Genomic DNA, 11,765 nt, shown 5'->3' with positions numbered 1-11,765 from the left:
TGCATGCGTGCCCAAGATCCTGAGAGGAGAATGGAGAAGGGATTGCGGTGTGGCCATCCCCCCTGGGGGGGTGATTTCTCACTTTCTATCTCTCTGTCTCTCTCTCTCTGTCTAGTGAGCACACATGCCCTATAGCAAAAATCTCTAAAAAAAAATTGCTTTCACGGCTGTGCAAATGTTTAACGTGCAAAACCCCTTTCTCTCAAATCACTAAAAATCAGGTAAGGTACCCATAAAACCTTCATCAGAATTTCATCTTCATATATCTCTTCCATTTCCAACAACACACATAACATATGCTAGACAAATTTAGAACTACCTTTTTAAAAAAAGGTTGGATCCAATTCCTGAGAGGTCCACTCAAACTTTATTTTACCCTCCTTAGACTGTAAAGCAATTTTTCTTAGAAATACTCTCAATATGCCAGGAAAAAGACATTTCTAAGATTAAAAACTCACATTAAACTTTCCCTTTATTGAGAAATACAGATAATTCCATAACCTTTCATTGTAACACTTTTCCTCAAAAATTAAAAAAAAAATGTTCTATGCCTTCTCTATTCCTCCTTGTATAACAATAACATGATGTCTGCTGTATGACGCACACAACAAACTACAGGAGTCCTCTCTCACGCTCAGTTTCTATCCACTGATAACTTAAAATAGCTACAAATGGCTAAGACTATAGTGCCTAGAATTTTTCTTTGATTATGCAACTATTTTGGTAATATGCTGTAAGTTTAAAGATCAAAAGAATGCTCCGAACTGAATCTGAGCAAACTGTCTTAGAATGAGAATGTATGACTTGAGGATATCAAGTCATACAATGATTATGTTTAGATAAGATTAAAGAGAAGACAAAGTTCACTCTAAAACTGACTTACATCTACCATGTAAACATGCGCACATTGTATACCAGTATGACTTTGAAGACAAAGCACAATCAAAGAACTTGGCTACCAAGAGGTAGAAGTGGTTCAGTCAAGAGCAAAGGTCATGGCAACAGTTTTTTAGTTTTCTCAAGTCATTTTGCTGGTTGACTTTCTGGAGGATCAAAGAATTATAACATCTTTTTATTTTGAGAAAGTTAGTAAATGCTTCCACAGAATACTCTGCAATACTTCAGCAGAGAGTATTGACGTAGGGAAAATCACTCCCATCATGTTTCTTCTTAGATTATCACAGAATTTTGGATCACCACCCTTTGCCAAGTCTTCTCAAATAATACCTTTAGGTCTCTTGCCAAGGGGCACCTGAAAAGTGATGAGAGCCTTCATCCTCTGTCACTTTCATGTGAAAGGAGCTGGATGGGAAAAAAGGTTTGTTTGAGCTAATTCCTTGGGCTCTTGTCCGTCAGCCCAAACCTGTCACTGCTGTCAGTCTTCAGTGTCTTAAGGAATGTTTGAGTCATGCTACAAACCAGCCACTCAGCCCTCTGGTAACATCACTGTTACAAGAAGGCGGCCATTTCTGAGCACTCCCACAGGGCTGTGAAATGAAGGGAGCTCAACTATTCAGAGCAATAATAAAACACAGCTCCTGCCTATTTAGAGCTCCAGGCCGAACGGCAAAGCCATGTCTGCTACAGAGCCTCTTCTTTTTGTTCCCAGAATGGTCCTTAGCAGATATAAAGAAATGAGACCTTTTCTTGACTAGAAAATCCTTTCCTTTCTCAGATGTGAAGAAAAACATACACACCAGACAAACATGGAAGGAGAGTGGGGAATGAAGGGAGGGACTTGTCTTAAGGAGCTCACATAGAGACTGCCTCCATCAGAAATACCTATCCTAATAGCCTTTATAGTTTTATTTCCCCCATCGGATACAATATCAAAACTAAATACATATACCAGTTGATAAGAGAATAAAAGAGGAATCCAGGGGGCAGGCACAATTTCTTACAGCTTAAAAAACTGTAAAGAATCAAGCACACAGCATTCACAAGTATAAAAACCAAACCGTACTTAGTACTACACACAAATACATACACAAAGGAAATACAGTAAAAGGGCTTTCTTTGGGCTCTACACATACACACACACACACACACACACACACACACACACACACACACATCTTTCATTGTACATTTTCATACGCAGAAATGAGAGCTTCATAGTGAACTAAAATGTTTTTTAATGCTGAACATGCAATATTCATAGGTATCGAATGCTTAGACTCATATTTTCTTAAATTTAAAATTTTCCCATTACTGCCACTGAGATCTAGTTTTCCTGCCACAGTAGTGCATGCCTACATTTAAAAAACATATGCAGGGAACCAGCAGTTGGCGTAATGGCTATGTCGCTGGACTCCCACGTAGTCGACCGCGGTTCGTGTCCCGGACCCGGTGGCTTAAAACTCACGCCAGGCGCGTGTGCGTGCGTGCCCGCCCAAGATCCCGAGAGGAGAATGGAGGAGAAGGGATTGCGGCGTGACCATCCCCCCTGGGGGGTGATTTCTCGCTTTCTGTCTCTTTGTCTCTCTCTGTCTGTCTGGCGAGCGCACGCGCCCTACAGTGAAAATCTCTCCAAAAAAAAAAAAAACAAAAAACATATGCAGAAGCCACCACCTGATTTAGTAGTCAGGCTGCATACACTGGCGTCTTGTTTTCAGGCACCTTTGAAGACAGAGTGATATTTAATACTGAATATAAGCAGTCTTTTCATCTTACACTGTAGAGTAATTGCTTCCCACTTCGGAACTATAGCATGAGTTATCATCTCTGACTTGCTCTTTAAGTGCTATGGCCAACATGGAAAAAAAATGACAAAGAACATTATGGGCTTACTCAAGGGAGTTGGATCTTTGCTAACTGCCAAGAAGAAATCACGGCTAGTCAGGCATAGTGCAATGAGATACAGCAAGAGATGACAAATGTTATTGGGTCCTGGTCCTAGGAAATCATTTCTACTAAATGTCCTTGGAGTATAAACGCCGAATTCTTCTCAGTGTCAAACACAACATATAAAAATCAAAGCTGCACATGAAAAGTGTTTATAATTGTACATATATGTTGGAGTAACACTATACATATGCATTTACTGGAAATGACCGTTACAATACTGTGAAGGTGGGAGTGTTTTCCCTTATGTTCTAGGAGCTGAATTGATGTCTTAAGAGTTATTCACTATCAGAAAAGTTGGGCTCATAAAGCCTATCTACCTAGGTAGAGAATATCAATGAAAATTCTATCAGACCTGACTCACAGAGTTAACTGTCTTTTGTATTTAACAGGAACAAAATATGAAGAAAATATAAAGAGAATAAGTAAATATAAAGGAAGGGTGGGCAGAGCCCAATGAACAAGTTATATTAGATATTTTTCATCCTACATCATATCAATAGAAGCACCAAATGAATATGAGGAAGTAAATAACAGTGCACATGAGCTTAAATCCAATTAGAATGTTGTTTTATATAAATAAAATGCATAATGAAAAGACTTACATGCCACTTCAACATTACAGATTTTGTTCTTGTTGATTTATGAACCTTTATTGCCAGTTATACCTTAATAGAGCTGAAGAAAAAATTTTTTAGATAAATAAATAAATCCTTACCTTTGACTGCCTCTTATTGGCTTTTCTCCTGGCCTCCCTTTCTTTCAATCTTTTCTCCTACAGGAAGAAGGGAGAAATTAACAACATAAATATCTATCTATCAGGTGTAAAACAGACCACACATTCATTACAATTCGTTTTGTAAAGCAATCTGACACATGATGTTCATTTCTCGATAAAGATCTACCAAGTGTCCACTATGGGATTGGCATAAATATTCATAATTATTAAGAATGTGTCAGACAGATCAGGCCATGCTGCTGCTTATAACATTGACAAGGACAAGAATTGCTATTATATATCTTTACAATAAAAGTGTGAACACAAATGTTAAAAGCCTCAAAGAAGGTTAAACTAATTAATGCAATGAGAGAGTCCATCCATAAACCTTAGTTTCAGTTTCTACAGCTTCAGATTGCACAGTAGGAAAGCTAAATTCTAAGTAAAAACTAACATAAAATCAAACTTACACAATTTCGATGTGTGTCATGCCCCTAAGTAATACATATATTAAATTACTCCATTTCTTTTTCCTTCCCAGATTTGGAGAAAATAGATAATACTCTGCGTTCCAAATAAAACACACAATTAAGAGAGCAGGTAAAACTTAAACTGAACAGGAACATTCTAAAGATTCCTAGGAAGAAAGGTTAGAGAAAGGAAAAAGAAACATGAAAAAAGAAAAATTCTTAAAACATTCTGACTTGCTTGTTGTCAAAGGGCCAAGTTACAAAGCAACTGTTCTCAACTCTGGTCTAAATGTACCAAGTCTAGTCCTTTTTCCAACACATTCTAATAAAAATTAAAATGTTAAGACTTGGGGTTAAACATTAGCAGATGTGACTTTAATCAGAGAAGAAAATAATAACAGTATTTTAGTTAGCAGCCAATTACTGCGAATAGATACTATCAAACTCTTTCTTATCCCTGAACTGGTTCTCTAATGAAATTTTTAGAGATGGTCTGTCATGAAAATAAGATAATCTCAATATATCCTCAAATTGTGGAGAAAAAATAACAGATTGCAGTTTTTAAACAATCTACACCCAAATTTTTACGAAACTCAGCCAATTTATTGATCTTCTGTAAGTATTACTAGACTATGAAAATATATAAAAGAAGCAAAACTATTAAAGAAGAAGCTCAAAGTCGCTGATCATGATTATCCATTGTTTGAGAGCTGATATTAGTGGATAAATTTTGTTATTTTCTCTCTCTTCTCTTCCCCCACCCGCAAAATTTAAGCCTATTATTCACAAAAAAATTGTTTTTGATACTAAAATGAAATATAGCAGTATTTCATATTATTCTACAGAAATCACAATGACTTTGGAATATTTTATTACTTAAACTAATTGTAAAACTACAACTATATAAAACTTCAGATAACTACAGAAAACAGTGAAATTATACTATCATAAAAACTTGTCCATTGGTACATATTATTGCTTTTATTTTTTTACCAAGAGTAAAAGCTCAGAAGTGTTAAGTAACCAGTTTGCTTCACATTTCATGTACTTATTTGCTTTGTTCACTTTCCTTTTCTTTGGACAAGTTTTTGCTATGTTGGCAGCTTCCCACCTGAGCCTCCCAGACTACTGGGATTACTGGCCACTGTAGCTGGCCTTCAGGTTGAATTGGGAATCCAACAAAGACCTCCCATGTAGTTCCAGCCTATGGACACAGCATTCTACTAGCATGTGCCACTATAGCTAGGTCTCAGTTTGTTTTTTCATCTTTTTTTTCTTTTTTTTTTTTTTGCTACAGTGTATCTATCTGATCAGAGACAGAAAAAAGAGAAAGATAGTGAGAAATCACTCCCCAGGGGGATGGCCATACCACAATCCCTTCCCCTCCAATCTCTTCTCAAGATTTTGGGTACACACAAACATGTGCCTGGCATGATTTTCAAGCCTCTGGGTCCAGGACCCAAACCACAAAGTCAATCATATGGGACCCAATGCCTTAATCTCCATGTCATCTCCTGGTCCAGTTTTTCATCTTTTTAAATCTATATAACAGAACTTGTGGGGTATTATTCCCATTATATAGACAAAAAAATAATAATCAAAGTAACTAAGGACCTTGGCTGATACCACATAAATAGTGATAGAACTGGGGCTAAACTGGGCTTGGCAGGCTACTGTCCTCCTCTCAATCCCGGCACATCAATGTACTGCATACCCCTCACCAAGAATGTTCACTGAGCTTACACATTCATACATAGTATTTTTATCTCATTGGTATGTTTAAGACAGATGCCATTTTTAAAAATTATTATTAATAGCCTGCTACCATCTGGGACTTTTCGTCCTCACAGCACTTATTCTGACAGCATTTTATGGACATTACTTAATTAATTTTTTGCCAGTTTCCTGTGCAGAAGAAACAGATAATTGACTACTTTTAACAGTGACACAAATTTTTGTTGTAATTATTCAATAACTGGCCTTCTTCTAACACATTAGTGTGTCTGAAAATGGCACTTCAAAGTTGCAGAGAATAAGCTCTCTATGTTCACCATCAGACAAACCCTTTCTACACAAGCAAACATTTCTATGCTGGAGGTTTCATCTATCCTTTTTAATCACAGCAGAAAAAAATTCATAGAGAAGTTTCAACTTCTACTGAATTCAGTATTAATCCAGTACAGTCTCTAAAGGATATTTTAAATTTCACTTTTAAATTGGCTTAACACATATGCATGCAAATGGGATAAATCTTTTTCTTTTGAGTTTTCTGCCACAAATCTAAGGTAGTTGAGGGAGATCCAAAAATTTTGGATTATGAAGTAAACATGGTCAAGAAACAAAACAGAAATGTATAAAAGGATTGGCTTTATTGTGCAGCAGTAATTTGCTGCTCAAGAAAAGCTAGATTCTACATGATGACCATGGTGCGAATCCCCAGTCTGGTCAGCCTGAAATACACTGGGAATGTGCACAAGTGTCCCAGATCTGACAGGCTGAAAGACTGGAGGAAAAGGGTCCCAATGTGACCAGACCCAATAGAGGGTGCTCCTCTCTCACTTCTCTCGCTTTCCCTCACTCACTCCACATGTACACACACATACACACACACACATACACACACACACACACACATGCTTTAACACAAATAGAGAAGAATTTTTTTAAATAGAAATTATTTTTTTAAAGAAATGCATTAAAAACTTTCAAAATGGGGTAAAAACAAAGGAAAATTACTTAAAATGAATCATCAGAAAATGTTCCTTTCTTATTTGAAAAAGCTGTCAGTACTCTGCCTGAAAGATCAAGAGTAAATATTAGTCTTTAAAAAGAGAAAAACAGGAAGGAGAATTACAGTAATCCAAAATATGGAAAATCAACATACAGAGGAAAATATGTTTTTTAATGCTGAGATATTAAAAAAATAATAATTCCTTACTTTTATAGCAAAAGATTTATGACAAGGCAAAGATAAAAAGGTTGGCATACAATGACTTAAGGGGAAAACTATAATTGGATTTTTATTAAATTTAGTTACATGAGGTTGCCCCATCCCCCTCAATTATTTGTGGTTCTCATGCTTGAAATATTTTACTTTCCTATTTCATTTTTGAGGGTATATTGGTACCAAAGTCTACTTTATATCACACACACACACACACACACACACAAGGCAGAAACACCTCTTTAGTTCTGCCATGCTGCAAATGATTAACTTTAAGGAGAGCATGAAATTCAATAATGAAAATCAAATTCACAAGGGACAAGAAAACAGAAAATCACATTTCAAGGTACAAAATACTCCGTTTATAGATGTTATACTTCTTTTGGCTTCTCACACACTATAGGTCCTTAGCTTCCAAGAAAGAAAGAACCATGAAATATGAATTTCATCAGCAGTCAGGACTACGTATTTAAAGCTTTTTCATTCTATGGTGATACTTGGAAATTTGTAGACCTGAAAATACGACTGTTTTTAGGAGGTGACAGAATGAATACATCTCAGGCAACTATGTCAGTTTGGTTAGGAACCGAGTCCCCAGCTATTACACAGGAAAGATAGGAATGAGCATCTTTACTTCAGTATTTCAAGAACCTCTTTTTTGGGGTTGGCAGGTGGCATGACAGCTAAGGTTGCTGGACACCCACATGGCTGACCGTGGTTCAAGACCTGGACCTGGCAGCTTGCTTTCTCACTTTCCACCTCCACCTCCCTCCCTCTCTCCCTCTTTCTCCCTTTCTCCCTCCCTCCCTCTCTCCCCCTCCCCTCTCTTCTCTGGTAAGAGTGTGTGTGTGTGTATGCGTGTGCGCGTGCACAAATGAAGTAAAATAAAATAATTCTGAAAAAAAAAAAAAAGAGAACTTTTTTCAAGGAAGAAACTGACTCAATGAAAATAAGTAAGAGAGTGATTATGAGAATTTAAATCCTTAAAGATATCCCCGACCTTCAAGAATAAAATTCCAGTATACCTACATCCTTCTTAGGAACTCTTTCTCTCTTTCTGATGATTGCAAAGGCTCTCCGAAATAGAGGTCAGCAGATGCCATAGTGGGTACATCGCTGGATTCCTACATGGCTGGCTGCGCTTTGAGTTCCAGACCCCAATGGCTTCAAACTCACACAACATGCACACCCAGGATTCCGGGAGGAGAATGGAGAAGAGAATGAGGCATGGCCATCCTTACTAGGGAGGGATTTCTTTCTCTCCCCGCCCCACCACCTGGTGAATGTACATGCCCTAAGGCAAAACAAAAAGTTTTATAAAAGGAAAATAAATGAAATAAATAAAAAGTAGTCTTCTGTATAAATCTGTAACAACTATAGAAAAGATAAAGACAGCAAGAAAAAAAAAACTAATCAACATGGAAACACTGATTCACTAGTTAATTCCTTCGAGTGTAGTTAAAGGCAGGCTCATGGTGGGCTCTGGATACATAGTACTGGACAAGACAGATGCAGTCCAGCCTTTGTAGTCTGTGACCTAATTCTGTTATGACTCTTTGACTCATTAGATCCAAACTCTGCTCTCTGCTCTTCTAACTCAGTATCTAACTATTCACAATCTAACAACCAGGTCACCTCCCAGATACCATATGGTGTTTTATTTTTTTGTTGTTATTTTTTAAAAAGTTCAAAATGGAGAATAAAAATAGACTCAAAGACTTTCCACACAAATAATAGATTCATGCAGGGATCAGCAGATGGCATAACAATTACGTTGCTGGACTCCTACGTAGTCAATTGCAGTTCAAAGCCCAGGCCCAGTGACTTAAACTCATGCTGTGCACATGTGCGTGTGTGCGTGCCCAAAATCCCTAGAGGAGAATGGAAGAGAAGGGATTGTGGTATGGCCATCCTCCTAGGGGTAATTTCTTGCTTTCTGTCTCTGTCTGTCTCTGTCTCTCTGTCTCTCTGGTGAGCACACACCCCCTATAGCAAAAATCTCTAAAAATAAACAAACAAACAAAAAAAATACATGCAATGCGTAATACTCGTCTCATTTTTCATGCTGTATATGAAGGAAGGCTCAAGTACCAAATTAATGTCACTGTAAGTTCCTCAGAGTAAGAACAGAAACCATCTTAGATAGACATCTCTAAATTTGACAAAATTTTTGCAGTAATAGGCAAGATTCTTTTTTAAAAAAATAATAAACCTGGATGTGGACAGTACTAGGATGAGTTGAAACTAGAAGGGAGTTGGGCTGTAAAGATCTTTTTTCTTCTCATATAAATAAGCTTCATTCAAAATGCCTATTTCAGAATAAGATACTGGAAGTAAAGTTCTTTGCCTTCCTTAAAGCTTTCTGAACTTAGTGAAATTTCCCAAGATTGTGTGACCAGACCAGTCTCTGACATTACTTTAGACTTAAGTGGCTACAGGTACTGAGAAATAAAACTCTGGTTCTAGAACCTATATAGCTACATAACATTCAGAGAAAGGTAAAAGTGGTAAGGGGCCCTAGATTATCATACTAGTCACATCACTTATTTTATTCTTAAATTTATTTGAGACCAAAGACTACTCTAGAAATATGTATAATCTACATTATTTGTCATTCCTTCTTCAAAATCCTCTACTTCTGTTATCATCTTCCACCTCTTAATTCACTGCATCTAAGTCGTCTTCTTATAAGGGAATGTCTGATTGTTTAAGACAGGTAACAGCACAGCTGCACAGTTAAAAATACAGAATCTACAAGTGACACAGACCTTGGTATGACTCCCAAGGCTGCTACTCATTAGCTGTGAGGTCTATGACATCTCAGTTAACTCTCCTGCGTTGTATCATCAGTAAAATGAAGCTAGTTCACTATTCTAGCAATTGTTAGCATGTAATATGATAGTATATGTACAATGCTTTGTGTGGGGCCCAGCTGAATAATTGGTACTTGTTACTGTTATTATTATTCTTACTACTACTTATAAGATCCCAATTACTACTTTCCTCTCTCTTGACTGTCATATAAGGACATGGCTAAGTTATATGGATTCCATCCAACTTAACTTTGTGCCATCAACAAAGACAAAATAGATTTCCTAAAATGCCCCTTTGGATTCTTTCCTAGTTTTCCAGTATTCATAGTGATGGTAAGTGGAACCCAGTGCAATGTTTACCATCTCTGGAAGCAGTCCAGAGTCCCATCTTGACATGATTATGTTATCTAAATACATGATCCAAAGCACTCAAAGCAAATTTCAAGGGAATGTAAGAACTTCATAATGAGTTATTTCTCTCCATTCCCAGCTGTGATAGCAGATATTATCACCCTAAATACAAGTAATCTTTCAGAGCTAAGAATAATGACATCTACCACAGAGCAGATTTTTCACTCCATCAAAGTAAAAACTTTTCAGTGATTTGATCCATGGCCCATCTTTCAACAGCTGAGATTAATTCTCAGAAAACATATTGCTTCCATGCAAGAGTAGTGTTTTGTCTTCATAATTTACTAATGGTTTCATATGCAAAAATTATAGCTTTTGCTATCATTTTACTTTTGATAAATGCGTTCACAAAGTTCTGCAAAGAAAATAAAAATAATAGGCCTGGTTAACTATAGCTACCTATAAATGCCAGGCAAAGCTGAAGACTGGGACGCTCTCAGAAGAAAATGGTGCTTACAAGTTACAATAAAGGCTCATAAAGAACAAATAAAGCAGCTAAGTGACTCAAAACAGTTACCAAAGAGCTTGTGAAGGCCACAGAGTGAGTGGCTATGAATTCAAGTGGGCATAGCTAAGGTATATTCTCAGGGATGTCATGAAACTATACGGCTTGTTTGTCTGGTGGCTAACCATTTAAAACTTTATACCTGTTATATCCAAAGGAAGTAAAGCAAGTATCTCAAAGATAAGGTCATGCTCCCAATGATGTACAGGCACATGACATTTTTCTATATTTTGCTTTGTAATATTGCATTTTTTTTATACACTGGAGGTTTGTAGCAATCCTGTGTTGAGCATGGAACCACTTCTTTAACAACATGAGCTCATTATATATTTCCTTATCACATTTTGGTTTACCACTTGCAATATTTCAAACTTGTTCATTATTATTGTATCTCTCACAGTGATTAGTGATCAGTGTTCTTTCAGGTGACCACTGTAATTGTTCTGAGCTGTCACGAACCACATCCACTGAAGACGGAACTTAATCAATAAATGCAATCTGTGTTCAGACTACTTCAGTAACCAGTCATTCTCTAATTTCTCTCCCTCTCCTTCAGCCTCTCTGATCCCCGAAAATATTAACATTGAACCAAAAATATCTATTCGATGACTGCAGTAAAATATATAGCACCAGCTAGGTGCTACTTTATAGGATGCCTAAAGTTAGACTTGTGTTCATGGAAATGTATATATCAGCTGTGTTTGCTACGAAAATATTTAGATTAATTAAGATCTTTAGTAATTCAGTAACATGGAGGGAACAGTATAGAAAGTAAACATAGATACCAGAGACAGTGTGGGAGGAAGTGGGAGATGGCAGAGGGTAAGAGATAGGGAATCAAGGATGGGGGGTGGAGGGGGGAGGCAAAACATACAGGAAACAAGAAATGGAAAATTATTTGTTGACAATAACATGTATATGTTGATGTGCTTGATTGAGACAATATACAGTGTACTCCGGATGGAAAATCTCATTTTATATGCTCTAATGTTGTACAGTGAATGAATGTAAATAAATTTAAATTTAAAAATATAAATAAATAACTCTACAAAGACCTTTA

At 36.8% G+C, this 11,765-nt stretch overlaps 1 protein-coding gene across 1 annotated transcript in view; it reads right to left on the bottom strand.

Moving 5' to 3' along the window:
* DDX10 (DEAD-box helicase 10) overlaps window positions 1-11,765 on the bottom strand; it is a 300,470-nt gene that overhangs the window by 92,603 nt on the left and 196,102 nt on the right. Inside the window, exon 16 of the mRNA XM_027772832.1 lies at window positions 3,563-3,619. Coding sequence (XP_027628633.1) covers window positions 3,563-3,619 — 57 coding nt within the window. The remainder of the gene's footprint in view (window positions 1-3,562; window positions 3,620-11,765) is intronic.

Source organism: Tupaia chinensis, unplaced genomic scaffold (assembly GCF_000334495.1).
Source record: "Tupaia chinensis unplaced genomic scaffold, TupChi_1.0 Scaffold000311_2, whole genome shotgun sequence".
Taxonomy (NCBI): domain Eukaryota; kingdom Metazoa; phylum Chordata; class Mammalia; order Scandentia; family Tupaiidae; genus Tupaia; species Tupaia belangeri.
Note: the sequence above shows the minus strand (reverse complement) of the source record. Positions and strands in the feature narration are given on the sequence as shown.